At 48.5% G+C, this 25,047-nt stretch overlaps 10 protein-coding genes across 10 annotated transcripts; 5 read left to right on the top strand and 5 right to left on the bottom strand.

Moving 5' to 3' along the window:
* Positions 1 to 27: 27 nt before the first annotated feature.
* Positions 28 to 3,673, bottom strand: BT62DRAFT_926384 (chitin synthase). The gene is made up of 16 exons (XM_043185027.1): positions 2,899 to 3,673; positions 2,708 to 2,849; positions 2,425 to 2,650; positions 2,270 to 2,372; positions 2,109 to 2,217; positions 1,834 to 2,057; positions 1,730 to 1,778; positions 1,543 to 1,671; positions 1,416 to 1,493; positions 1,216 to 1,365; positions 1,034 to 1,164; positions 836 to 981; positions 765 to 779; positions 419 to 713; positions 259 to 372; positions 28 to 201 (listed from the first exon to the last, which is right to left on the bottom strand). The coding sequence occupies exons 1-16, from the start codon at positions 3,504 to 3,506 to the stop codon at positions 132 to 134; spliced, it is 2,589 nt and encodes an 862-aa protein (XP_043045664.1). The 5' UTR covers positions 3,507 to 3,673; the 3' UTR covers positions 28 to 131.
* Positions 3,674 to 5,209: 1,536 nt separating this feature from the next.
* On the top strand, positions 5,210 to 6,847 carry BT62DRAFT_984145 (kinase-like protein; the record flags this gene model as incomplete). Its single annotated transcript, XM_043189832.1, has 5 exons — positions 5,210 to 5,532; positions 5,567 to 5,676; positions 5,732 to 6,006; positions 6,058 to 6,701; positions 6,745 to 6,847. The coding sequence occupies exons 2-5, from the start codon at positions 5,589 to 5,591 to the stop codon at positions 6,845 to 6,847; spliced, it is 1,110 nt and encodes a 369-aa protein (XP_043045663.1). The 5' UTR covers positions 5,210 to 5,532; positions 5,567 to 5,588.
* Positions 6,848 to 7,091: 244 nt separating this feature from the next.
* Positions 7,092 to 7,866, top strand: BT62DRAFT_286169 (uncharacterized protein). The gene is made up of 2 exons (XM_043180368.1): positions 7,092 to 7,163; positions 7,257 to 7,866. The coding sequence occupies exon 2, from the start codon at positions 7,428 to 7,430 to the stop codon at positions 7,776 to 7,778; it is 351 nt and encodes a 116-aa protein (XP_043045662.1). The 5' UTR covers positions 7,092 to 7,163; positions 7,257 to 7,427; the 3' UTR covers positions 7,779 to 7,866.
* Positions 7,775 to 9,542, bottom strand: BT62DRAFT_926382 (uncharacterized protein). The gene is made up of 5 exons (XM_043185026.1): positions 9,327 to 9,542; positions 9,218 to 9,273; positions 9,062 to 9,167; positions 7,920 to 9,007; positions 7,775 to 7,866 (listed from the first exon to the last, which is right to left on the bottom strand). The coding sequence occupies exons 1-4, from the start codon at positions 9,492 to 9,494 to the stop codon at positions 7,955 to 7,957; spliced, it is 1,383 nt and encodes a 460-aa protein (XP_043045661.1). The 5' UTR covers positions 9,495 to 9,542; the 3' UTR covers positions 7,775 to 7,866; positions 7,920 to 7,954.
* Positions 9,543 to 9,568: 26 nt separating this feature from the next.
* BT62DRAFT_926381 (Coatomer, gamma subunit) lies at positions 9,569 to 13,011 on the top strand. The gene is made up of 11 exons (XM_043185025.1): positions 9,569 to 9,863; positions 9,915 to 10,073; positions 10,127 to 10,572; positions 10,621 to 10,754; positions 10,808 to 10,986; positions 11,034 to 11,533; positions 11,587 to 11,684; positions 11,745 to 11,879; positions 11,930 to 12,171; positions 12,224 to 12,641; positions 12,693 to 13,011. Exons 1-11 carry the CDS (start codon positions 9,618 to 9,620, stop codon positions 12,929 to 12,931), a joined length of 2,796 nt encoding a protein of 931 aa, XP_043045660.1. The 5' UTR covers positions 9,569 to 9,617; the 3' UTR covers positions 12,932 to 13,011.
* A 106-nt stretch (positions 13,012 to 13,117) lies between these two features.
* BT62DRAFT_285500 (fumble) lies at positions 13,118 to 15,094 on the top strand. The gene is made up of 7 exons (XM_043180367.1): positions 13,118 to 13,301; positions 13,361 to 13,426; positions 13,479 to 14,346; positions 14,397 to 14,616; positions 14,670 to 14,731; positions 14,784 to 14,877; positions 14,929 to 15,094. The coding sequence occupies exons 1-7, from the start codon at positions 13,200 to 13,202 to the stop codon at positions 14,975 to 14,977; spliced, it is 1,461 nt and encodes a 486-aa protein (XP_043045659.1). The 5' UTR covers positions 13,118 to 13,199; the 3' UTR covers positions 14,978 to 15,094.
* A 486-nt stretch (positions 15,095 to 15,580) lies between these two features.
* BT62DRAFT_926379 (uncharacterized protein) lies at positions 15,581 to 17,745 on the top strand. Its single transcript, XM_043185024.1, has 6 exons — positions 15,581 to 15,812; positions 15,875 to 16,065; positions 16,121 to 16,274; positions 16,329 to 16,751; positions 16,801 to 17,249; positions 17,310 to 17,745. Exons 1-5 carry the CDS (start codon positions 15,670 to 15,672, stop codon positions 17,243 to 17,245), a joined length of 1,356 nt encoding a protein of 451 aa, XP_043045658.1. The 5' UTR covers positions 15,581 to 15,669; the 3' UTR covers positions 17,246 to 17,249; positions 17,310 to 17,745.
* A 592-nt stretch (positions 17,746 to 18,337) lies between these two features.
* On the bottom strand, positions 18,338 to 19,857 carry BT62DRAFT_285478 (uncharacterized protein). Its single transcript, XM_043180366.1, has one exon. The coding sequence runs from the start codon at positions 19,533 to 19,535 to the stop codon at positions 18,597 to 18,599; it is 939 nt and encodes a 312-aa protein (XP_043045657.1). The 5' UTR covers positions 19,536 to 19,857; the 3' UTR covers positions 18,338 to 18,596.
* Positions 19,858 to 21,025: 1,168 nt separating this feature from the next.
* Positions 21,026 to 23,879, bottom strand: BT62DRAFT_926376 (uncharacterized protein). The gene is made up of 9 exons (XM_043185023.1): positions 23,516 to 23,879; positions 23,019 to 23,459; positions 22,814 to 22,971; positions 22,648 to 22,764; positions 22,306 to 22,592; positions 22,162 to 22,254; positions 21,935 to 22,111; positions 21,546 to 21,883; positions 21,026 to 21,490 (listed from the first exon to the last, which is right to left on the bottom strand). Exons 1-9 carry the CDS (start codon positions 23,854 to 23,856, stop codon positions 21,247 to 21,249), a joined length of 2,196 nt encoding a protein of 731 aa, XP_043045656.1. The 5' UTR covers positions 23,857 to 23,879; the 3' UTR covers positions 21,026 to 21,246.
* Positions 23,880 to 23,931: 52 nt separating this feature from the next.
* BT62DRAFT_926375 (uncharacterized protein) lies at positions 23,932 to 24,602 on the bottom strand. The gene is made up of 2 exons (XM_043185022.1): positions 24,465 to 24,602; positions 23,932 to 24,417 (listed from the first exon to the last, which is right to left on the bottom strand). Exons 1-2 carry the CDS (start codon positions 24,480 to 24,482, stop codon positions 23,965 to 23,967), a joined length of 471 nt encoding a protein of 156 aa, XP_043045655.1. The 5' UTR covers positions 24,483 to 24,602; the 3' UTR covers positions 23,932 to 23,964.
* Positions 24,603 to 25,047: the final 445 nt, after the last annotated feature.

The raw sequence follows: 25,047 nt of genomic DNA, 5'->3' as shown, positions 1-25,047 counted from the left end.
GGAACTAAAGGGTATATTTGTAGCTGTACATACACAAAAAAAACATTCCTTTCCAAGATGTAGCGCGAAAATACATGCATAAAAGCCCGGCCGCTGCTGGCAGTCTGCGTGACAAAATGAAAACGAAAGGACTAATGTCCAAATAGGCGGAATATGAGGTATAGGAGGGACCCTGTGAAACGTACAGCAGACAGACCAGCGCTGTACAGAATACGCAGATGTATAAGCGGATTCCCATTGGAATTAAAGAAAACTTACAGCGCAATGAATAAGAAGGTCAGATACGGATTGAAGGCGGCATCGTCCTCCGTTTCAACATGCTTCGCAACCCAGTTCGTGAACGCCGTCGAAGTGAACACAACAATCATGACCCTAGACCTTATTAGTGGTTAACCCTTTGTGCAGAAGCATCGCTTACATGTTTGAGCCCACCCAAGCAAGCACAACATTCGTTCTGCTGTTCCTGTCGTGATCAGCTTGTTTTGTTGTAGCGTCTCGATGTTCTTTCTCGTCTTGCGGTTTGACTTTCAACGAATTCCTCGCCGCCATCCATAGTTGATCGACATCTTCCCGAGCCGTCGGAATCTCCACTTCCATCATCTCTTTCCCGCCTTCACCTTTCACTTTCTTGGCGCCGCCAAGGTCCTTGTGCGAACCATCATCACCTTTAGTACCCCAGGTGACATCGTGAAGGTTGCACATGGCATACATCACTAGGTAGTAAAAGTTAGCACGACAAACACAAGGAAGTAAAGCAGTCTTACTGAGAATGTTGACATCTAATAGGAAGAAACTTCCATCAGCAAAAGGATATACTAGGGGCGACATAACATACAAGACGGAAGGAGAAACATGTATTGGATGAAACTTGTGAACATGTGCCATGGCTCAAAGTGCATGAACGAGCTGATGAAATACAATCCGTAAGTTGCCGCTAGGGAGATAACAATGTCTTGGAGAGCAGGCGTGGTTTTTACCAATCTACCACATCATTCAGCACCATAAAAAACAGGCCGCCTGCACGATAACATACTCTGGGAAGTCTTTCCAACCTTCCACGGTGTGCGGAACGGCAAGATACACCGTCCAAGCAGCGCACCACACCGTGATGACATTACACAATCCGAAAAGTAAGATAGCCAAAGTATATGTCCATTTGGAGCCCTAGACGCGCTTTCAGGATGGGCCGGCGCCTTTAGTGAGATAGATGCACACCTGTGGCCGATTACCCAGGGAGCAGACCAGAATCACGAATAGAAGAGCGATGTACAATTTCAAGAAAACTTCAAACACAGTTTTCCCAGCGTTGCCACCGAGGAAGTTGAACGCATCTGTCGAAGTGTCTGATGTTGCTGATGAGACCAACTACAAATGCGATCAACGCAGATGTCCGAGCAAAAATAGAAACAACATACGAAGAAGAATGCTAAGTAGAAATTTGCCAACGATGTCCAAGTAAAGACCAGCTGAACGGCATTATAGATAAACTCCAGCTGTAACAGGTTGGCCAAAATTAATCCCAGAGGAGACGAAGCTACTGACAAATAGAATAAACTTCCTGATGAAGTTCTGACCAGATGTGAATATCCTCCAAAAGAACACTGTTGCATGGATCGAAGCAAACAATGAACCGTTCAACCATCGACGGCGCTGCGAGATGAACTCCGGAACCTGATACGAACAAATTCCATCAGTGACCCATTTAATTGAATTCTGCTTCCGGACTGACAGTAGTGGGAACATCGGTAGCTGCCTTTGCGCTCTTCACATACTTCAACCTGAAGAAATCATTTGGTAAGTCGGATGCGCAATTACGATCAAGAAGTGACTTGCATCCAGCCTTCATGTTTCTTGGTGACGATCTCGAAACAGAGGATACGATCTTCGGCGAGGTACATATTCCTTTCAAACAGACCGGCATTACTACCTCCGCCGTGCATGGACTCGCCTTTGAAATACGAAGCAAGAGGACCCTTGCCATCGGGGCCGTTAAGAAGGGCCTTGTATTTGTATGCACTGAAGGCGCCAGGAAGGACGCTAATGTAGCCGAAAATGCTCTGGAAAATGGTATCAGACGTTTATATGATGATAATAGGGTGAACGCATACCTCAAGGGGCTTATCGAGAATGTTGGACATTTTGTATTCAAAATTCTGAGAGGCTGCGAGGGGATTTGTCAGTAGGAGCGAGCAAGCTCTCCCAGTATCTACGCATATTCTAATCGAATATGAGCTACGGCATTAACACAAATCAGAACGTAAAAACGTACTCTCCGCAGGCTCCACCTACGTAGTCGTGTTTGTCGAAACACTTCCAGAGCTCATAGATTGAAGTCCCCGTGGGCTTCGTTCCGACATCCAGAAGCACACAGACTGGAAAGAAAACATGAGGTGAGACATTCTCCGGAAAAACTCGCGCACGCACCATTGGGCTTGATGAGTGGTCCGAACGCATTAAAGAACCATCGGTGACTGTTGAGTTTTTTCTTATTTTGTTCCTTGAGGCAAAACAAAATTTGGACGGGGCAAGGGCCTTGCGACACCTCACCAGTAGATGTAACAATAGCACTTGTCGTGTACTCGAAGATGTGGGCTGTGACGTCCTTTCCTGCGACCGAATCTTTTGCAATACCTTCTTGATAGACCCCCATCTTGCATTTTGAAACACGGATCAGTGAAGAATGAAAGATCATATGAATTTGACTGACCAAGCTGAGTACTTGCAATGTTCGTTTGTTGACCTTGTTCCGTCCGTCTGAGACTACGCAAACCACGACCTTTTTCCAGCCTTCAGGACCCCATGTGCTCGACCTGCTGCGGCCGCAAAGATGGGCAATGTTTTTGAGCACGCTGTGGTGCAACGTGAGTTTCGCATTTCCGAATCTCGCGAATGACTTACGCATTCATAGTTTTCACAAATAGTATCTCGTCCTCGTTGTACATGGTCATCACAATAAAAAGCTCCGTATGACGGCCATACAAGTACGGTCGGAGAGAATAGCGGGACTTCATGAAATCATCGGGATCGCAGGTGGCGGCGGTATAGCGCATTTTGGTCATCTCCTCTTCATGTTCCTTGCCTGGGGGAACGAGTCGAGTCGGGACGTCCATGTCGAGGACAAGATTCCCCTGGAAGAGCTCAACTTGTCTAACGGAACGCCGTTTCAGTATCTTCTCCCTAGCAATTGAATACCCAGCACTGCTAGTCTGGTGGTACATCCCAGGACGATGTATTGGAGGATAGTTTTGCTGCTGCTGATAAGGCATGGGTGGTACTGGAGGAGAAGAGACCTGGCTCATCTCATAAGGATTCAAGTGAGCTTGTGAACCGGCATGGCTGCTCTGGAAGGACTTGGTAGACTTGCTATCCCAGTTGCCTTGAGTATCATATTCATTGTATCCTTGAGATGACGGGTAGTCAACAACACCAGTGTTGCTGTATTGGTTGTAACTGTTATAATTGTTTGTGTGCGAATAATAGGGATCGTGATTTTGACGGTAAACCATTTTCCAAGCTGAAGGCAAAGAAAGCGCTGGACGTTAAAAGAAGAGACGCAACAGTGCAGAAGGGAACGGACAGCCAGATATTGGCCTGCAAGGAAAGTGAGGGATGGGGGTGAAACGAGGAGGCGGTGGCGTGCTGGAGATGAGAAAGGAATGAAAGATGCGACCGGATACAACCAAGGCAATAAATATTTCGCAATCCCACGTGGCAGCTGCTCCACGATCGGATTGTAGAAGTGGACATTATTGCAGAGATCTACAGCGTCGCTTCTCGCAAAGAGTTTATACTATATTTCTCTGAAAATGTGTCTACTCAAGTTGAAAGATTCAGCTACGAGGCTTATGTATCTGTGTTACTGGACGTTAGATTTCGAAATGATATTGGCTAACATTTGAATTGTCGCGATCGTCCTCAGATCGAATTTGGAAAAACGGCTTTGGCGAACTGCGCAGAACATGGAGCCCCTCTTAGTTGAAGCGTCCAGGCTTCAGCTCCAGGTAGATGGGCGGGTAGTCATTGATAACTATTAACAGAACTTGGTCCACGTATCATGCTCGTGGCTTCTTAGTGTTCCGGGCGAAGCGTGGGGCTTCAGAAGGAGAAGGCCGTTGTGTTATGATGGTTGGAGCCGGTAGGAGTAGACGTATTGGGGGCGAAAAGATCCTATCCTCGGCCATCGGAACACTTATCGCATCCTGATATATCAAATCGTACTGCTAATAAGTAGCTGACTAGTTGGCACTGCTCAAAAGGCAGCGGAAAATGATTGGAATATGGATAAAAATTTGACTAGGCTTTCGTCCACAACGAAATGCATCGGCATTACTTAATGGTAAAGCCGACGGATCTTGCTGTGCTCAAGGACAAAATTTTGCTGTTATCCACCCATTTTCGTCAGTTTTTGATTGACCCGAAACAGTTGCTTACCAGGAGTGCCGGCCCTGATGTGACGCAAACCTGTTCCCAAAGTCCCCATCCTAGCCACAGCGAACGAGATAGCATATCCATTTACTATCACGTTCCATGTCAGACCCCCAGATTGATTATGATGACGCCTAGGCACCTGATCCGACAGAGTACATAGAACGCCACAGCGTCCTGCATGCGCTTTGTCGAGTAAGTGAAAAACTGTGTATCACATCCAGTAGGCATGGTCCCCTTGCTGTAACGGGCGTTAAGAACGGGACACAGACGTTATATTAGGTGGATCAGACTGGGGCCATGCTGATAGCGTACATCCGGGGCGCTACAGAGCAGCCTTGATCGAGTTGGGTTTTGACTTGGCGAAGATGCCGTTACTAGTAGTGCCGCTATCAGAACCTATAGCGAGATCCAGCATGGCCGAAGGGGTAGAACCTGGGCACGTTATGCCATGACACCTCACATCAGAATTTGGGCCATGTTTTTATGGTGAGAAATGGGATCGCCGGGGTCAGGAAAAGGAACAAGAGCCGGATACGGCCAATACCCAGTACCGGTACGCATTTTGGTGGGGGAAAGTAAAGAAGTATCCTTTGACCATTTGACCATTTGAAGCTTCTCAGAGGAAATGAGAAAATTCGATGAGCAGGACAACAGAGGTGCATCCGAACTATCACGGAATGGAATGATGAGAAACCGACTCGGATAAAGGCTTCCCAACCCTTTCGGGGTCTGAATATTTTAATCTCCGAAATATGTGCGAAGGCTGTACCCTCTTGTCCAACGTCTCCCCATCTAACGTCCTACATCACTGCCATTTTACGCCCTGTGATTCCGGTTTTTTAATTTTCTCTTTCTATCTGGTAAGTCCCATTGCGGTTCTGTTCTCGTTTCGTTGTTCGCCCGGCAACAGGTCGTCGAACCATCTCTGTCAACGTCGTGGTTACCTCACCTCTTCCTCGCCAGATGAGGCAGGCATTACAGCTACTTCTCCAGTGTGCTATACAGGCTGCATCGTATAAAGGGCCAGGTGGCATGGTTAATCGTCATCTTTCATCTGCCACCTTTTCAGCTGGTGGTGATTCGTCATCCCTCCTTTCTCTCCTCTTCCAACACCCTTGGCTCATTTCTTTTTCTCCTAGTGATTCATTTGACTCCAGTTTATGATGGCTGATTCGGGATCTCATAGACTCGACCTTCGGGTCGGCGGGAAGTATAGGCTAGGCAAAAAGATCGGTTCCGGCTCATTTGGTGCGCTGCGCCCTGTGTCTCTCCTTTGTCTATCTTTCTGATGTCTTTTCTTTAGGAGACTGTTATCTTGGGATCAACATCATTTCAGGAGAGGAGGTCGCCATCAAGCTTGAATCAGTCAAGGCCAAGCATCCGCAACTCGAATATGAATCTAAGGTATACAAGACCCTTGCGGGCGGTGTCGGTATACCATTCGTCAGATGGTTCGGCACTGAGTGCGATTATAATGCCATGGTTCTCGATCTTCTAGGACCTTCTTTGGAAGATCTTTTCAACTTCTGTAACCGCAAGTTCAGCCTGAAGACCGTTCTTCTGCTCGCTGATCAGCTGGTGAGTTCTTGGTCCTTCCTCCATGGCTATTTCGCTAATATCTCGTCACAGATATCGCGCATTGAATACATTCACTCGCGTAACTTTATTCATCGTGATATCAAGCCTGACAATTTCCTCATGGGAATTGGTAAACGGGGAAATCAGGTGAACGTCATCGATTTCGGTCTAGCCAAGAAATTCAGAGACCCCAAAACCCATCTGCACATTCCCTACCGCGAGAACAAGAACTTGACGGGCACTGCCCGCTACACATCCATCAACACCCACTTGGGAGTAGAGCAGTCTCGTCGAGACGACCTGGAATCACTGGCTTATGTCCTCATGTACTTCCTTCGTGGCGCTCTTCCTTGGCAAGGTTTGAAGGCTGCCACCAAGAAGCAGAAGTATGACCGCATCATGGAGAAGAAGATGACCACGCCTACTGATTTATTGTGCCGAGGATTCCCTAACGAGTTTGGTATCTTTTTAAACTACACCCGCGCACTTCGTTTCGATGACAAACCCGATTACTCTTACCTCCGCAAGCTATTCCGTGACCTTTTCGTCCGTGAAGGTTATCAATATGATTACGTCTTTGACTGGAGCGTCCAGAGGGGAGCTCAGGACGACAACTCGGCTGGGACGTCCAAGGCTGGTGCTGGACGAAGGAAGGTTGTTCAGGAAGATGATGAACATCGTGCGAACGACAGAATGTAAGTGGCCGACTTCATGTGGCGATGATCAACTCAAAGTCAGACTTGATTCCAGGCTGCGCTCTCACACCCGTCAGGCGCTGCAGTCAGGCGCGCCTGGAGCCGTTGGACAACAACGCCGTGGACGTGACGCTGAACTTTGGTAAATGAGCGCACCATTGTCCTTCGGTGCTCTGGATCCCGGTGAGCTGAGCAGATTGGGGGCGGAGGGCAGGTGTATCGGTGTTTTGCTCAGGTGTCATATGGTCTGGTTTGAGGTTTCGGGTCGTCATTGAGTTAACATCGACGCTCGTGATTGAGGTTGCTTCGAGGAGCGTAGGCAGGCGGACATTATTATCGGTCGGGGCACGTCCGGTTACGCAAGTCACCGAACATGTGGCTTCCATTCATTCATCCATCTGCCGCTATCGTCTTCGTTCGTTGTTCGTGCTTCGCACAAGCTGTGACGGTTTCAATCAAGACGTGCGGCCATTATTCAATACTACCTCAACCATTTAACCAAGCGTGCAAGGTGCTTCCCCATTACTTCCAACACGGACGCTGTTTTCTTTTCAGGCCGGTCGGGCTATCGCTCCTATAGCGAAAGACCTGGTTGGTTGCTTTTTCCCTCTTTTATTCTGTACATACAATTGCCTCCCCCATTGCCACTTTGCGCCTGTACTGGAATTTTACGTCTCGTATAAACAACCATCTTGTGCTATCATCACCATTCCCGTATTCATTCATATGATACGTACACACATTCTTTTAGCTCCATTTTTCTTCTCTGGTTGCTGTTGTGTTTTTAGTTTCGGCATCCCTGGCATTTGTTGTCCTCTTATCCCCACCTCTCCGGTTCTGTGCAGGATCATTGAGAGGGCGAGCGGAGAGAGAGAGGGCGCCGCGTCTGCGTGGATGGGAGATCATTATGTGGACGCCATGGGCAAAGAATCATCCATTGGTCGCAACGACAGAGGAAACGGGCAGCATCTTCGCGGTTGTTGGCGGGCATCCTTTATTCCCATTCATCCTGGCGCAAAGATCGTATCGATTATATATTGGACGATTGTCCTTCTGCTGATACATAGATATACGTAACGAATGCATTCATGTCCTTGTATCACTATCGGGTGATCATCAGTGTCATGAATTTATTCAAAAAGCAGGATGTTCTGATGACTAGTGGCTAAACAATATCGTTAGTTGGTGGTTGAGGCATAAAACTATATGTATAGCTACCACAATACAATTAACATAAGCTGATATAACAACATCTACGATGAAGACTCGGCCTTCGTATCGGGTACAGGCACTCCTTCGTTTCCCATGGCCAAGAGAGCGTCCAGGTTAACCCCCGAGTCTTGATCGTTAGCGAAAAAGCCGTAACCCAGGCTCTCCATACTGAACTGACCTTCTGGCATAGAAATGGAGCTACCGCTTGACGTTGCCATTTCATTACCGCTCTCGAGCTGAGATCCTGTAAGACTTGCCAGAAATGTACCTGGTGACGGTGCAGTTTGACCTGCACTATCTCCCGATGGTATCTCCAAGCTGCTGGATTGCTCATTCTCCGGTTTTGAGCTAAGGGAAGAGAAGAATTCTTCTTCTGTAGCACTTCCGTTGGCAGCAGCGAACGTGTTCAAGAAATGCTGCTCCTCTTTGACACCCTCAGCTGCGAGCTCAGGGTTCGCTACAGTGGGAGAGAAAAGGCTGTCAACCGCATCATTGGAACTGTTGTCGCCGAATAGATCACTCATGTCCATATCGCCTAGGTCGAGCTCAATTGGCTTATCTGCCGAGCTACCAATGGCACCGTCCATATTTATGTTTACATCACGCTCTGTGGGTTCTATGGTCAAGTCGATGGTGTTATTTGCTGACTCCCGGTTGGGAGGTGCAGCTGGGATTTCAGAGGTAAACGCCGCCATCAGCTCGACGGGATAGTCAAGTGGCCGTGCGGATTTGGGTGCGAGGGTGACAGGAGAATGAAGGCCATTGGAGAGGAAAGCAGCTTCTTCTGCGGACATACGAAGAGATGAAGAGGATAGGTCGAGCTTAAGTGGGAATGCAGGCCGTTGTAGGGATGAGATAGATATGGCTGAAGGTCGGCGTCCTTGCATCACTGACGATATTGGTGGTGAGCTCGATGGCATTGCAGAAGGCAAAGTGGAATCTGAGTCAGGTGGTAGCATTGGGAGTCGGTTAGATGAAGGGGATAATATCGGCTCCTCTAAATGTGCTTGGCTGGCTAAGGCTGCCTCTTCGGCTTCCTTTAAACGCTGTTCCTCACGTCGGAGATCTCTTTCAAGGACAGCAATTGCTCGAACCTAATGGCGCAGTCTCAGTTGGTCACCAATAGTAAAGAAACCAATATGACTTTCCAAGTGAGATTCCATAGAATCGCAAAGCTGATCATAATTCTCGATTTCCCGACCTAATGATGCGGATAGAGAACGCGGCGGATAAGGCGCATACTTCCGAATTCCACTAAATAGACATGTCAATCCAGTTTAAAAAAATGGAGCACGACGACTTACAGCCTGCGGGTATCAGCATAAAAGGCATACAGTCGTCCCATCTTTACCATAGTATTCTATTGATTAAACTTAACTGAGAATAAAGACAATCAGGTAAGATTGGCCTGACCCTGAAGCAACTCTTTAGACCCTCCATCTCTTGCTCCAGTATGCGCTTAGGTACGACTGGATCTGGAGGTGGCGGCATTGCCTTGAGATTCTTGTCGACATGTGTGAGAAAAGGACCATCTCTGGACGATGTAGACGCTTTACGGGCTCCACGAGGTTTCGGGGCCATCTAGTAATTTATGATCGTTCACGGAGGTAGAGGAAGGGGAGGGTGCAGACAAACAGAGACACACAAAACCCTCCGACACGTCCACTTTTTGGATACCGCCAAGTTCATCATACTGCAACTGACATGGGTTCCTTCGCCCTCACCTTCCAGACCAAAAAGGAGGATGAAAGCGGGCTCAGCTCATACTACAACAACAAAACTACTATCATCCAGGAGGCTCGCGTATTCAACGAATCTCCCATAAGCCCAAGGAAGTGCCGAGCCCTGCTAACACGGATAGTCTACTTGCTATATGTCGGCGAGACGTTTGGGACGCAGGAGGCGACAACCCTGTTCTTTGGGACGACAAAACTCTTCCAGCACAAAGATGTAAGCACACTCATTACGCAGAATTCGGACATCCCCTAACTGTAGCGACAGAGTGCACTAAGGCAAGCTGTCTATCTTGCTATCAAGGAGCTCTCGACAACCGCAGAGGATGTTATTATGGTCACCAGCAGTATTATGAAGGACATGCAACCCAACTCAGAGGTTATATACCGGCCAAACGCTATTCGTGCACTGTGCCGCATCATAGATGTATGTCGTGCCTTGATTCGCGTGTATGAAGGTCTCATTTCTTCTTCGTATAGCCTTCAATGGCTCAAGGAGTCGAGCGTTTCTTCAAGGCTGCTATCGTTGACCGCAACCCCTCAATATCCTCAGCTGCTCTTGTGTCCTCGTACCATCTCTTTCCTCTCGCGAAAGACGTGGTCAAACGCTGGGTCAATGAAGCCCAAGAGGCTGTCAATGCTAAGGCATCTTCCTCTTTCTTCGGTGGCTCTTCTGGTGGCTATCTTGGTTTTGCAAATTCCTCACAGAACAGCGGGCAACAAACCATTCCTTCGACCAGCTATATTGCACAATACCATGCGTTGGGCCTGTTGTATCTCATGCGACAGCAGGATCGGATGGCTGTGACGAAAATGATACAACAACTTGGCGGTGGGAAGTCCGGCGCCGGTACAACATTGAAGAACCCCATGGCCCTTTGTATGCTCATTCGTTATGCTGCGAAAGTCATGGAGGAAGATCCCAAGTGAGTTTTCTTACTACATGTGTTGAGTCCCTCTGAATACGTCTTCAGTGTCCAGAAACAGATGCTCGATTTGATGGAGGGTTGGTTGCGTCATAAAAGCGACATGGTCAACTTCGAAGCCGCGAGGGCGATTTGTGAGACGCGAAATGTAACTCCAGCGCAACTTACAAAATCTATAACTGGTAAGAATTCATTAGATACATCACATATCTCCTACTGTAACGTGTTTTTAAAGTTCTGCAGCTGTTTTTGTCTTCTCCCAAGGCCGTACTGAAGTTCGCTGCTACTCGAACTCTCGCCACACTAGCCTTGACGCATCCGGCAAGCGTTGGTGTCTGCAATGTTGACCTCGAAGGCCTCATCACAGACTCCAATAGGAGTGTCGCAACATATGCTATTACGACCTTACTTAAGGCAAGCTGTGATTATGCCTGAGGGACAGCTAATGAAATCTTCTCCAGACTGGTAACGAAGCCTCCGTCGATCGCCTTATCAAACAAATCACTGGCTTCATGTCAGAGATCAGTGACGAGTTCAAAGTAATCATCGTCGACGCCATCCGCTCTCTATGCGCCAAGTTCCCGACAAAACACGCTTCCATGCTCGCCTTCCTTTCCGGCGTCTTACGGGACGAAGGCGGCTATGACTTCAAGCGGGCTGTTGTTGAAGCTATCTTCGACATGATCAATCGAGTCTCCGAATGCAAAGAGCAAGCTCTATCACATCTCTGTGAATTCATCGAAGATTGTGAATTCACGAAACTCTCTGTCCGAATTCTTCATCTCCTGGGTCTCGAGGGCCCAAAATCTCCTCAACCGGCCAAGTTTATCCGATTCATCTATAACCGTGTTGTCCTGGAGAATGCTACCGTCCGAGCCGCTGCTGTTTCCAGTTTGGCGAAATTCGGTGTCAATTCATCTGATGCTGGCTTTCAGAATAGCATCGGCGTCCTTCTTAACCGGTAGCGTGTCCTTTTTTTCCTACCATTGTTGTTATGACCTCATCATTTTCAAGCTGTTTGGATGATGTTGACGATGAAGTCCGTGATCGTGCTGCGCTCTATCTGAGGGTGTGCAAGGAGAAGCCCTTGGCCCAGTCTTACGTTCAGGAAGGTTCGTTGTTCTCATTATTCGGCATGATACCAGTACCATAACTCATTTTTACCTGAATAGATTCTGTCTTTTCTTTGGCAGCCCTGGAAACGAAGCTGGTGACATATATAAAGGATCCTGAAGCTACGGCACAGCCGCTCGATGTTTCATCCGTTCCTCGGATCAGCCGTGCGCAAGCTGCCCAAGAATCTGCTCGTATGGTTCTCATATTATGGTGAGAGTAACCTTCTAATCCTTCCGAATAGGGCCCAGTACTTTGGACATTATCGGTGTTCCTACTACCCACAGACCTTCCGACTCCCCACCTCCTCCCACTGCCGCAGAACAGCAGTCTGCTTATCTTGAACAGCTATCAGAAGTTCCCGAATTCACTTCATATGGACCTGTATTCAACAGTACTGCAAAACCTACGCAACTTACGGAAAGCGAAACCGAATATCAGGTCACTTGTGTCAAGCACATCTTCAAGGAACATGTGGTATTCCAGGCAAGTTGTAATGAGCGCGCTGTACGCACATCCGACTAACGTAACTTTCTAGTTCAACGTTTCGAATACTCTTCTCGATACCGTTTTGGAGCAAGTTTCGGTCATAATGCAGCCTCAGTCCGATGATATCGGACTAACGGAAGACTTCATAATTCCCGTGCCCAGCTTGAGCGCATCAACGTCGCCAAGCATAGTCTATGTCTCTTTCACTCGTGCATCCCCCGACGATTACGCAATAGGATCCTTTACATGCAACCTTAAATTCATCAGCAAAGAAATGGATCCTTCGACTGGGGAGCCCGAGGATGAAGGTTACGAGGATGAATATCAGCTGGAAGAAGTGGAACTTAGTGCTGGAGGGGATTACATTATTCCCAGTTACGCGACATTTGGGTCAGAGTGGGATAGGCTTCGTACAGGACCAAGTGTTACCGAGACATTTGCCTTGTCTGCAATGGATAGCATCAAAGGTGAGACCGCACGTATGGTTTTGACACCGGTCCTAACGGTAACATCTTTAGCCGCTTGCGATTCAATTATCGAGATCCTCAACATGGAGCCGTTGGGCGGCTCGGAGGTCCCTCAGTCAACATCAGTGCATACGCTCCAATTGTCTGGCCTGGTAACAGGCGGCGGTGGTAAAGTTTTGGTTCGCTGTCGAATGACTTTCTCCCAAGGCCAAGGTGTAACTCTAGAACTAGGCGTAAGGACCGAAAAAGAGGAAGCATGCAACTTGGTGCTGGCGGCAGTGAGCGGCTGAAGCATTCCGTCATTTAACATCTTTCTCTTCAACATCACTTTTTGCTGTGAATAAAATTGGGATTAGAGGCATACGATTCGGATCTGTTGAACACCGGGTACACAGCAAAATCGGTACTCGGTGTCGGACTAAGCCCGTATACAGACGTTACCTTGATTAGAAATGTGTCTCATACATAATCGTAAGATAAAAAGATGAATTCTGACGACCAGCGACCTTATGTTCTGGTCCAGGGCTATCACTACCATTAACCGTTGGACCTCGCGCAATGCCTTCTAACTATATGTTGAATAGCCCGTCTCTGCCATTAGCGAAGGTCATCCATGTGGATACAAGAGGCGCAGTCATACTGTCGGAAGAGTCGCCTGAGGTGAGAAATTGCTTGCGCTCCGCCAGTGCCCAGCTCACACGGCTATATTTCATGTACAGACGAGGGACAGTCGAGGAATATACCTTCCAAATCACATAGAGCCAGTGTCCCATATCGCAGTAGACGTGCGTCTGTTTCCGTGGTTTCCCCAACGGAACTGAACATCTTTTCTCACAGATCGGCGGTTCTCTCGCCAAAGTTGTGTACTTTACAAGGTCCTCAGAGCCCCCCTCGTCGCCCTCTGTAGCCGCCACCCACGGCTCCAGCTCGTCCAGTAATATATCCACGCCACGATCCATCTCCCCGTCCAATGAAGCCAATCCCTCCTCTTCTTCCCCGTCCGGCTCCTCACACGTCAAGCTCAGTGGCGCCCTAACACCGCTGGTCCTCGATGCTCAAAACCACGGTCTCAGTGGTCTTTCCAGCTTGGACAGCAATGGGCTTCTCCGCGACTCCATGCTCCGGCGAACTTCCCAACACTTCCCAGGTGGATCCCTCAATTTTGAGAGGTTCGAGACAGACAACATCCATGAATGCGTGGCGTTTATCCAGGAGCTAATAGAGCGCTCAGCAAAAGTGAACGACGTGTCGATAGAGGACATGCGCACGGGCGTGAAGATCATGGCCACCGGAGGCGGAGCGCACAAGTTCTACGATCTGTTCAAGGACCAACTGTGCGTCGAGGTGCGACGGGAGGACGAGATGGAGTGTCTTATTGAAGGATTGAAGTTTATCACCCTCATCCCAGACGAGGTGTACTATTTCTCCGATGAGCTCATTCAGAGCGTGTCCCACTCCACACCAGTCAAAAATGGCACCAACGGCGTGTTTGAGCGACCCAGTCCCAATCCTCCGACGTATGCTGTAACATTCGAGTCGCACCCAACACCTCAGCTGCCGTGTCTACTGGTGAACATCGGTTCCGGAGTCTCTATCATCAAGGTCGACGAGGATGGCAAGTTTGAACGTGTCAGCGGTACCAGTCTGGGCGGCGGAACCCTGTGGGGACTACTCAGTCTGTTGACACCAGCGACGACATTCGATGGTATGTTCTCCATCAAGAAACCCGGGACAGTCTGACTTATGCAATTTCAGAGATGCTTAGATTCTCGGAGAATGGCGATAATGCCTCGGTCGATATGCTGGTCGGTGATATCTATGGACAGGATTATTCCAAGCTCGGCTTGAAGTCGACAATGATTGCTAGTTCCTTTGGCAAAGTGTTCAAGAAAGGTGGCGAAAAGGGTAAATTCACAGCGGAAGACATCAGCAAAAGCCTGCTTTATGGTGTCTCGAACAACATTGGACAAATTGCGTATGCAGTCGCGCCTCGTGCATTTAGATAATAATAGCTGAAAAGATTTGCAGATACATGAATGCTGAAAAGTACAATCTGGAGAGGATCTACTTTGGTGGATGTTTTATTCGAGGTAGGTCGATTGCGGGGTACCTTTTTGTTATCTCAGCTGATTCAATGTATAGGACATGCTGCTACAATAATGACTTTGTCTTATGCGATCCGGTTCTGGAGCAAGGGTACGAAACGTGCCTTATTCCTACGTCATGAAGGATTCTTGTGGGTATTTCAGAGACATCTATGTTTCTCAATGTTCTGATCTATTCTCAGGGGAGCTATAGGAGCGTGGCTGAAGAACATGACCCCGGAAGATGTCTGAGGAAGGAAAGATACCTCTGGAATTTGCGTATTTATTCTTTACCCTACATTATTATTAACAGGCTGATGCCATTGATATTAATACGCATCAGTCTCGTGCTAGTGTTCAGTCCGACAAGTCAGCGTTGGGCGGAAGAAGTTGAAAAACAGCAAGTAAAATAGATACCACTACCTCGTGTTTCACATGTGAATCGAGCCCAGCGGCGTTAACATGATGGATACGACTAGCCGTAAATGCCAACGCAGTTGTCGACCGGAAAAATGGTGAGTGCAAGGCCGAACGAGCGCCGCAGAGGTGTACATCAAAAGCGGTCTGAAATGAGTGGAGACGATAGACTAGCTTCGGTCAGCAGAAATGACAATATTTCTGTTCGCTCGATATGGCAAAGCCTCGTGGGTGTAATTGAGGGCAAGCGAACAAAGTGGGATTATCGTCTGATCCAGCTGCCAGCGAACGCTAGATAAAGAAATATACGACTAGTACACCATATCCTCTGAGGACGCTCAAGACGAAGGGAAGTGCTAGTCGGCGACGGATGGATGGAAGGAGGCCAAAAAAAAAAAAAGTTCGCACGGGAGTGTAATAATGATTATTGGATGTAGTGGATATCATAACTCAATATGGTTTGTCATAAAACGGCTCTTTCTTAAACCTTGCTCTTTGTCTGCTTTCCTTCTCCTGTCCCCTCTTCGATGCCTCCCTCTACCACTGACCGCCCAAAGAAACCTCGCAACCGCCATTCGCCTCATCAGCTTGCTGCACTGAACGACTTGTACGAAAGGGACGAGCATCCTGCCCTCGAAGTGCGCACTTCTTTGGCAGAGCAGCTGGGAATGTGTGTCTTTCTTTTCTTTTCTTTCTTCCATGGACACCCATAGCATTTTTACTCCTTCTCAGGGAGACAAAGACCGTCAACTCTTGGTTTCAGAACAAACGGGCCAGCACAAAGAAACGAACCGTTGCCCAGCGCAGCATTACCTACGACAGCCCTCATATAAATCCCCAGCACACCTCCAATTCGTCATCTGCATCGACCACTCCCCGTCCCTCAGAATTGGGTGACTACCAGGACGACGATTATCTCCTTGGTGCATTCGGCTTTCCTTTCGGACTTTTTCACACATCTGACCCCCAACATCGCAGAACCTCCTCACTTCAATTCAGAGAGCGATAGTATGCCTAGGCGTCTACGACTGCGCCCAACCACCGACCAGGCTGATGAACTTAAAAGAGTGTACAGTGTCAACCCCCATCCTACCACCGAACAGAGACAGGTCCTGGCCGAGCGCACTGGCATGTGAGTGGCTTCATTTTTGAACGATCGTGATGATTTAGCTGATTTCCATTTTAGGCGCTATCAGAGCGTAACCAACTGGTTCCAAAACCAACGCAGTCTTGCAAAAAAGCGAAAAGAGGATGACCTCGAGGTGCCTATGTCCGTTTCACATACCGAGTATTCTGCAGAGATCCGGTCCTATTCTGCATTTCCTCCCGCCAACAGGCATCCTTCATTGGCGCTTCCCCCAGCCAACCACCATCCTTCATTGGCCCTTTCTCGAGGTCGACGCTCCCCCAGTGCACAATCATCGACACAAGATGATTCTCCTCCTAGGCGCTCCTCTTCAAGGCGGAGTGCGACCCCTTACAGCATGAGCTCCCGTCTTCGGAGGGCACGTCCTGAACCGCACCAATTGGAGGCCCTCAAAGGTTTGTTTGACAAGAACCCCACCCCAACAATTGAAGAACGCTCGGTCCTTGCTCATGAAATCGGAATGTGAGCCACTCCCATCTGATCCCCAAGCACTGACAAATTGTTTTCCCAGGGACCTCGGTAAAGTAACCAACTGGTTCCGAAACCTCCGTCAGACATCCCGGAGACGTGCAAAAAAGAGCGGAAGCGGCGATGACGACGATGACTACGGGTTCCCTTACTCTTCGCAGCTGCACTCCGCTTCAGTGTCCCGCTACGGTTCTCCTTCGTCATCATCTGATGACGCGATGGACTATGAGGAGGGGCCTCATCCTACTGTCGCCCACTCTGACGACATCGGCAGCGACGAAGAGATTCAAGAAGCCGTCACTCCTTCGCCGTCACCATCACCTCCTCCTCGTACCATGCCATCACCCCCTCGACAGCCTCTTGCTGTGCCCCTTGATGCTCTGATCAATTGCGTCGAACTCGAACGTGCTACCATGAAATTCACTAGCGGTATTAAAGCGGAGGATGCCTTCCTCCTACTCAGCTTCCAGCAACAATATGTACATTAACATTGTAGGCCGCCTCTCGTTTGCTGCAGTCAGTTTTAGGGACTGACCTTGCGTGTCCCTTCAGACACTCACTCTGCATTTTTATCCAATTAAAAACGCGACTTTTCGTCGGGACCTCATTTGGTGGCTTGCGACACCGCCTCCGTTATCGTATTGTTCTGTCTAATTATCGTTAACGTTTTGCATCTCTCATATGTCATCTGTCCAACAACCCCTACTCCGTTGCAGTGCACTTGCAGTGTGATATTGATATTATTTGTCCTCATCCTGTTACTTGTGTTATACAGTGTTATACTCACCGATATGTAGCCCCATACTTTCTCGTTCGTGCTATCGTCTCGATGGTGGTTAGGCGCTGGACGATAAAATGTGATCCTAATTTTTGATACCCTCATTTAGTTCGAAATAGCGAAGTGAATTCGTGCCTGGCCGCACTGTACCCCGTTCTGCGCCAACAGCTTTTGAAGTTCAATTATTGTTGTTGGCGCCTTATGTATTGGCTATAATGACATGGGACCTTGGATATTCATGGTACCCTTTCTCATCCTTCCACGAAGTTGGCAAGTCAAATGATTCGGCATCCGTTGGGAGCCTCAAGGCAGTGATCACTGATGTATCATTGCTTTGTACTCTGATCCCGGTTTTTGATAATCTCGAGTTAGCATGCTTAGGTACCCATTTTTCTCTGGTTCTTCTGTTTCCCCCGTAGATGATTCTTTGCAGTCACTGGCAGGTCTGGGAAATGGCATGCCCTCCAAACGTAGAACGAGCCTACCTGAAATCTATATGCGTAGTTGGAAAAAAATTTCCCCCCAACTGAAGAAACATTCATGTTCCAATCTGTGTGATTACAACGTGTCCTGATTGCATGAAGACGACAATGCCGGAACAACCTGCACAGGTGACAGGCTTCCAAGGATTCTGCCAGCCTGGCGTGGGCTAATATGCCTCAGTACAGAAGTATTGGCGGCTTGAGCCACTAAACAAGTATCCTTCTGAAGATCAATAGCATTACATCGACACTGGAAATCTGAAACCTTTGCTGAGCCTTCGAGGCTATTGGAAGTGGTGCTTCAATCCTCGGGGTTTCCGATCCCAAGAAGTGGCCGAAGCGGGCGTGACAGAGAAGGCTCTAGTTGTAAGTAATAATGGAGTCGATGGGTGAACGGCGGAAGGAATACAAATATAATACAAGATTCGGGATGAAGGAGAAGATGAAGATGATCCGGTGAAATATTGGTATTGAGGGTGATGGAGTAAGGATGTATGCAAAAATATTCGTGAAGAGCGAGAAAAAATAGAATCGTGGATGTAACCTGAGAGCAAGCATACTAGGGAATTGTACCAGCCATCACATAATTCTGAATGCACCTGGTCGTGAATAAAAGCAGAGAATTGCGAGAATAAATGTCATGAAAGCAATGGGAATAGCAAACAGTGCGTTGAGTGCATCACTGATGTTTTCCATGGTGGGACGAAGGACTGAAGATCGGTGGATGACGGACTGTTTCTGATGGAAGTGGTAAAATGGTCGTGAAACACTGGGAAGGGGGGCGAAACCATCAACGGGATCTTCAAGAGCGTTGGGATGGTGCAGGGACAGGCCGAGGTCTCTGTCCACCCGATTCAGAGTAACTTGGGTCAACGACCACGATTCGCATTCCATCTCCGGAACGACGACAATGTGTTTGTCGCGCAATAGCGGAAAGAAACGTCGATAACATGGGCTTCCCATGACAACCTTGCATCCAAAATTCCCCAACACCACGGATACGGCCCCCCAGATCACATCGTGCGATTTATTCAGCGATACTGAGCGGCCGCGGAGGAGACGAAGCGATTTTCGAGAAAGATAGTATTCGAGCCAATGGACGCGATCAACAAAACGTTTGGGGTTGATGGTAGCGGTGGGAAGATGGCGAATACGAGGAGTTGGTGTACTGTTCGTGGTGACAGTGCACGAACACGCTCCCGAGAACTGCTCCCACTCCCATATATCCTTCCCATACACGTCTTGATTATACGCAATGCAATCTGCACAAAGAAGAGCACGCAACGTGGATTCGTAGCGTTTCAGTGCACAAGTTGAGCGGTTTATTAATTCGGTGGTGACCGCGAGAAGGAGATGAGAACGTATTAGAAGCAGAATTTCGATAGGCATCGCAAGAAGGGAGGAATGCGACAAGTGGGATGTGATAACTGAGTCAAGGGTCCGTATCTCGTCTGAGAGATAGGCAAGGGAGGCGTGCATCAAGGTCGACCGCGAGGTGACCACCAATGGCTGGGACATGGTCAATTAGTGCAACGCAGATTACCAGCCGTATTTAAATGAATCAGTTCGCCTATTGCCTTGCCTTACGAGAACGGGTGATGACATGACGTGAAATTTCCGCGGACGATTGTTGAAGAATTGCTCAGGCAACTGCCGCTTGCCAAAGCCGCCAGTGTTCAACACTCACTAGCGTACTCTATGGCAGTATACATGGGTAGCGTAGGAGGAACGCCGCAGTAAGTCAAAAGAGAAGGCCGTGCCAGGGAGCAGCAGAGAGAAAACTGCGCCGGCTGCAGAGAATTCGAATCAGTCGAATCCAAGTGTCGTAATCTCCGAACCGGATCTGGTATTTTTTTTCTCTCTCCGCAAAGCTACATGCTGAAACTTCGACTCTCTTCGACAGGCATAAGTAAAGTTGCATTCAAGGAAGCCGGTAAACGCACAGTGAAGCTATGTCTACTAGTCGGTCAATGAGCAAATTCGCCTCCGTCTCGACGCTAACGATCCAGCAAGTCATCGGTAGATAATCCGCTAGACGATGCTCCAACAATTACTCAACAATTCCCAGTCTGGGGCCACCGTTCAGCATTAAACCGGAAGAGAGAATGTCTCGGACAAGTTTCGACAATATATCCACCCTGCCTCGGGAATCGCTTCGTCCTCGTTGTCCTCATCTAAAGTGGCCTCGCGATTCTGTCCATTGCACGATATGGTTCTGAGGTCCCCACCAGCTCATTTGACCATTCTATGGAACATCAATCAGTTTGTACGTGACACGGGTGTCTCATACAGGCTTACTTCTTGAGTAGCATTATCCTTTTCGGTGCTGAAATGCAATGCTATCACGTCTTTCAAGAACATTCTGAACCATCTGAACCATGAGTCGAAGAATTCATCTGGTGCTCCAAATTCCTTGTACATGAACAGCCTTGAACGCGATTGGTAATTTCTTGACCGGGACCCGCCAGAGCAGATGGCATCTACTCTCCTTCGTCCGGCGCCTCCACAATTATCTTCCTTGTTGACTCATACTAAATCCACCATTCTTCTTGGCTTGGTTTATACCGCCATGGTTCACCCGCAATGAATGGAACTGACATACCACGAAGGCTACGTCTTATGTAGACCATTTGTGCGTACCTCCTGGCTCGACCTCCCGCTGTGCGTAAGTATGAGAATACAACAACATGCTTTAACACGTACGAAACGACTTCCTTAACTCAAGCCCACACAGAGTACGCCTATTGGAAGCTACTTTCGATGACGGCTAGAATCCAGCCAATCGCTGGACTGTGTTCTAGGGCAGTCAATGTGTTTCGAACATCCAGCGGCAAGCACGATACGGAAATCGGGAGGGAGCTTGAACACGGATTTCTTGATCAGGCCCGACTTCCGACATAGATGATGACCGGTGACCGGTAACATTCTGAGAATAGGTCCTTGACTGTGGATGAACTAACATGTCTTTTGAGTCATATACTGGTCACCATTATGCCTTGTGGTATGTTCGCGTTCGGTTTTTCGATTTAGTCTGAAAATACTATACAGCCATGTACTTGAACGGAATTACTTGTAATAAAGAGATCATAAAGAAAACGTAGATTATACAGACCAGTTCTTGGCACCAAGAAAACCATACCCAAGCTAATAGATACAGGAGCAAAGACAGAAGGAAATAAGTGATGCGCCCGACAAATATGAAAGCCATAAGAAAATAGAGAATGTCTTGCTATCCCCAATCCTCTTCCAGTTCTTTGGCGAGGAAATCTTCATCCACTTCTATCTCTTCCTCCTCGTCGCCATCCTCGTCTTCGTCTTCTTCTTCTTCCTCTGCCAAGTCCGTAGCGCTTACAGTCTCTTTCAGCGTCGAACTTTCGAGCTTCCGCTTTTTCGACTCTGGACTTCCACCGTCAACCGATTTCGACGGTGTCACACTTCTCGACCTCGTTCGCTTCCTTGGCGTATTAGGTGCACTATGACTCCTTGTCATCCCTCTGCGAAAGCGGCACGATAGTAAGGCACACATACCTCTCGTCATCTGGATCCCATACCCTATATCCCTCCCCCTGGACATCTTCATCCTCATCATCATCACTCTCATTCATTGCAGCGTCAACCTCGTCATTGATATCATTCCAATTGATCTCACCCATCTCCAGCTCAACACCCACATCATGATGATGCTTGTCTTTATCTCGCACGACAACACCATGCGTAAGGACGCTCTCCCTGTCCACCCCAGGATCCATCAGGTAGGGAGTCTCGTCTACGCGCTGCCAAAGCATTATACAATCAGTGAGCCATTGGGCCCAAACGACTCTGACTCCCGGCCGTTTTGAACCATGGTTTACTTTGTCCGTGCCAGGCTACGGGATTATTCAATACTATGAGCATGACGAGGGAGTATGAAAGGTGACCTTGGCAGCGACGACATGGGTGACCCCTTCGACAAGCTCAGCAGAGCACTTTGCGCCAAATGTGCGCGCCATTTTCCACACTTCAGAAGATTCGGGATTCGTGTCCATTGGGAAGAGACTAGAAAACACGATATGTACCCCTTGGAGAACTTTACACCGTATGCTGGGTATGATTTTCTGCAAGGAAAAGAATTAGTGCAAGTCGATATACGCTTCACTTTCCATACCGTTACATCACGTTCATCCTCCCCACGTTTTCGTTTATTTGATGACGAAGCGTCATAAGCATCGAAAAACCGTTGGTGGACTTCATCAAGGAGCTATGCGCCCTCAGATGTCATTTAAGAATCTCTTTTGTGCAGAAATCTCACCTTTGCAACACGCTCCAACTCGTTGTCTTGACTTTTCAACAAGGCTTTTTTGCGGTGACTGGTGTGTTCGTGATCAGGTTTTGGACTGACCTCCTTGTCTTTTGCTGAGTCGTCACTATCCGTAAGCTGCTCTTGCATCCTTGCCAGTGGCCTCTCCTCTACCTGGGCTTCGAGTGCGATCGAGTTCTGTGTTATCAAAGCTTGCGTGGACGAGGGCATGAGGTTAGAGGTGGTTACTTTGGGAAGGAACGCGGAGTTGATGTCACCAATACCCACGAAAAAGTCGTCTTGAGAAGACCATCAGAAGAGTGATATATGCGGGGAAAATGGACAAGAACACACATGGGACGACTTTGATAAGGTTGGGACTCCATTCCCATACATCTCCTCGGTCATCAATGATCACTACCATGGACGTATCGCAGGGGAACAGTCGTTGTAGGCTTTTCTGTGTTAAGCCTGCCTCCTTGTAAATAAGAAAATCGAGAAAGATCGGTTTGGGACGCACTCCCGCTTTCGTCTCGACTGAGCAGCCGTCCACCGAAGAGCTTCCCGTCCGGGTCAATAGCTGCACACACTTGTTCAGCGTAAGCACGCGTGCCCATAGTGTAAACGTGCATCTCGTATTTGGCCGCCACCTCTAGTAGGAAGGCTTGCCATCCAGGTCTAGGTGCGAAAGTGAGTTAACGAAAAGATGCGACAGAGAAACGAACCGAGGCTTGATGTAGTACATGCATCCGTCCTGTTCAATGGACTTGCCCTTGCCCTTGGCTTCATAGGGCATCCCAAACGATTCCGGCCCCAGTTTAAACTTCTTGACATCCTTGAGAGCCTCCCAGTTGGGATTACACTCCTCTTCGTCCGTATCAGAGCTCTCCTCGCCCATCTGCACGTCATTTCCATTCTTCTGCTTATGTTTCTCCTCCCAAGCCTCACCTTCTGCTATCCACTCCCCAACGGTGGGGTCCACTGTTGCATGCACGATTGTTTGATCGAGATCCACGATAAGAGACAGCTTGCGCGATTTGATCAGGCGCTCTGCCGTCTCACGTTCGATGCGCTGAGCCTCTTCAAGGGAAACGGTAGGGCCATTAGCAGAATGTGTCATTTGAATAGAAGCGCGCGAAGTGTCCGAGAATCCGATATAATCAGAACTAGCATGGGATCTCAGCTTTGCCTGTGCCTACTATTGATGGAGCATGGGACTTACTTGGTCATGTCCTTCCCGCATAAAACACAAAGGCCACCCAGCTGCATCCCGTGTTTGCACGGTTCCTGTATGACCACAACAGGCTTATCTTTGGCCCTCATTGCAGTAATGACATCTCCAGCCTTGACATTCCACGATTTAATGTCCCCATCGATAGCACAGTCCCAGGTGCCAAAACGAGTCTCTGGGCGCCCACCTTGAGGGGTGGACTGGAAGGAATAGCTCAGCAGACGGATTCCCCGCTGAACGGTGCTCGACATCGGCGCGTCAATGGAGGATATCTTGATTGGGTATGGAAATGACGGCGGGAGAAAGATTTCGGTGGGCGTTTCTTCCGTCATGGTGGTGGCGGAGTACGAAGGCCCGCTATGCCGAATCATGAATTTCGATCCCCGGAGGATATCCTTCTCAACTTACTGCGTTCGTCTACTACTACTAATAAACTATCATCATCTATTGGTTGCAAGAACCGAAATTGAGGTGTGTGAGAACCATTCGCCCAGCTTTTTATCATCAGATTCGACCCAGGGCTCAACTACATATTTCACCCCTTCCTTCACAACCTGTCTCGTCCTTTGATTACTACCCCAGGGAATCCTGGGAGTCCAAGCTACAAGATGGGCCCCCATATGTGTAATGACATATTGAGCCAACGGTATATCCTTAAACCGAGAGTAGGCTTTCAGAAACGAGCTAGTCATGTCGGAGGTAGCAAGCGCAAATTCTCCAGATATCGGGTCGAAGGATCGCAATAAATACAGTTCTGCACAGAACTGGCCCAAGTCATGTCCAGGAAGCCCTGTTTTTGCGAGCTCCCAGTCGATGACTGAAATGGTTTTTACTCTGGAGTTCTCATCCAGGCTCACGAGGACGTTTCCAGGCCAAAAGTCCCCCATGACGAACTGAACAACAATAAGTATAAGACCTCGTGAAGCGCGTTTAGACTCACCGAACTCTCAGCAGACATTATTTCACTCTCCATCCTTGAAGCTATATCCCTTACGACATCCAGATTCTCTGCCTCGACATCAAGAGGAGGATCAGACAAGGCAGGCAACTGGTCTTGCCCATTGAGCGTCGACACCAGCCGTCCGTACGTGACATACGCCGACACCTGTTTGGCCTGAACATTTGTTCTGAACAGATCCAGGATCCGATTGTCCGCGCTCCCGTTCGTATGAACGAGTTTGATGAAATGTCCTAATGCCTCCCCGATCTCCTTCGCCATGGTGGCGATAGGACATTTCCTGTCGGTAAACAGTTTCTTTAGCGTCACGGACCCCAGGCCACAATCCTCCATAATGATCACGTTCGCCTTATCGTCAAAGAGGTGGACGTGTGGGACAGTCACAGGCGAGCCTTCGGGAAGCCAGCTGGTAATCTATTCTAGCGCTTTCACTTCGAACATCTGCGTACGCGTTGAGATTTAATTCTAACATTGGAATTGACACTCACCTGGCGCTCCAAACCAATGGGTAACTTCCTCTCTCCCGAGCCGACATAGGATTTTCCATGCTTGAAAACTACTGTTG

This window comes from Guyanagaster necrorhizus (genome assembly GCF_019112545.1).
Source record: "Guyanagaster necrorhizus MCA 3950 unplaced genomic scaffold BT62scaffold_2, whole genome shotgun sequence".
Taxonomy (NCBI): domain Eukaryota; kingdom Fungi; phylum Basidiomycota; class Agaricomycetes; order Agaricales; family Physalacriaceae; genus Guyanagaster; species Guyanagaster necrorhizus.
This window is presented reverse-complemented; position numbering and strand designations above follow the sequence as displayed.

What these genes read in the sequence shown, in the direction of transcription:
- BT62DRAFT_286169 (XM_043180368.1), top strand. Translation starts at nt 7,428, where the DNA reads ATGATACGTACACACATTCTTTTAGCTCCATTTTTCTTCTCTGGTTGC.
- BT62DRAFT_926379 (XM_043185024.1), top strand. Translation starts at nt 15,670, where the DNA reads ATGCCTCCCTCTACCACTGACCGCCCAAAGAAACCTCGCAACCGCCAT. An exon ending in GGACGACGATTATCTCCTTG is followed by an intron (nt 16,066 to 16,120) that starts GTGCATTCGGCT and finishes CCAACATCGCAG; the next exon opens with AACCTCCTCACTTCAATTCA. An exon ending in CTTGCTCATGAAATCGGAAT is followed by an intron (nt 16,752 to 16,800) that starts GTGAGCCACTCC and finishes TTGTTTTCCCAG; the next exon opens with GGACCTCGGTAAAGTAACCA.
- BT62DRAFT_285500 (XM_043180367.1), top strand. Translation starts at nt 13,200, where the DNA reads ATGCCTTCTAACTATATGTTGAATAGCCCGTCTCTGCCATTAGCGAAG. An exon ending in TGGTGGATGTTTTATTCGAG is followed by an intron (nt 14,732 to 14,783) that starts GTAGGTCGATTG and finishes TTCAATGTATAG; the next exon opens with GACATGCTGCTACAATAATG. An exon ending in CTACGTCATGAAGGATTCTT is followed by an intron (nt 14,878 to 14,928) that starts GTGGGTATTTCA and finishes ATCTATTCTCAG; the next exon opens with GGGAGCTATAGGAGCGTGGC.
- BT62DRAFT_926382 (XM_043185026.1), bottom strand. Translation starts at nt 9,494, where the DNA reads ATGGCCCCGAAACCTCGTGGAGCCCGTAAAGCGTCTACATCGTCCAGA. An exon ending in GTCTAAAGAGTTGCTTCAGG is followed by an intron (nt 9,274 to 9,326) that starts GTCAGGCCAATC and finishes TTTAATCAATAG; the next exon opens with AATACTATGGTAAAGATGGG. An exon ending in TATGCTGATACCCGCAGGCT is followed by an intron (nt 9,168 to 9,217) that starts GTAAGTCGTCGT and finishes ATGTCTATTTAG; the next exon opens with TGGAATTCGGAAGTATGCGC.
- BT62DRAFT_926376 (XM_043185023.1), bottom strand. Translation starts at nt 23,856, where the DNA reads ATGACGGAAGAAACGCCCACCGAAATCTTTCTCCCGCCGTCATTTCCA. An exon ending in CCTTATCAAAGTCGTCCCAT is followed by an intron (nt 22,593 to 22,647) that starts GTGTGTTCTTGT and finishes GGTCTTCTCAAG; the next exon opens with ACGACTTTTTCGTGGGTATT. An exon ending in CCCATGTCGTCGCTGCCAAG is followed by an intron (nt 21,884 to 21,934) that starts GTCACCTTTCAT and finishes ATAATCCCGTAG; the next exon opens with CCTGGCACGGACAAAGTAAA.
- BT62DRAFT_926384 (XM_043185027.1), bottom strand. Translation starts at nt 3,506, where the DNA reads ATGGTTTACCGTCAAAATCACGATCCCTATTATTCGCACACAAACAAT. An exon ending in TTCTCGATAAGCCCCTTGAG is followed by an intron (nt 2,058 to 2,108) that starts GTATGCGTTCAC and finishes ACCATTTTCCAG; the next exon opens with AGCATTTTCGGCTACATTAG. An exon ending in TCAGGAAGTTTATTCTATTT is followed by an intron (nt 1,494 to 1,542) that starts GTCAGTAGCTTC and finishes AACCTGTTACAG; the next exon opens with CTGGAGTTTATCTATAATGC.
- BT62DRAFT_285478 (XM_043180366.1), bottom strand. Translation starts at nt 19,535, where the DNA reads ATGTCCCAGCCATTGGTGGTCACCTCGCGGTCGACCTTGATGCACGCC.
- BT62DRAFT_926381 (XM_043185025.1), top strand. Translation starts at nt 9,618, where the DNA reads ATGGGTTCCTTCGCCCTCACCTTCCAGACCAAAAAGGAGGATGAAAGC. An exon ending in CACTGTGCCGCATCATAGAT is followed by an intron (nt 10,074 to 10,126) that starts GTATGTCGTGCC and finishes TTCTTCGTATAG; the next exon opens with CCTTCAATGGCTCAAGGAGT. An exon ending in ATCGGCGTCCTTCTTAACCG is followed by an intron (nt 11,534 to 11,586) that starts GTAGCGTGTCCT and finishes ATCATTTTCAAG; the next exon opens with CTGTTTGGATGATGTTGACG.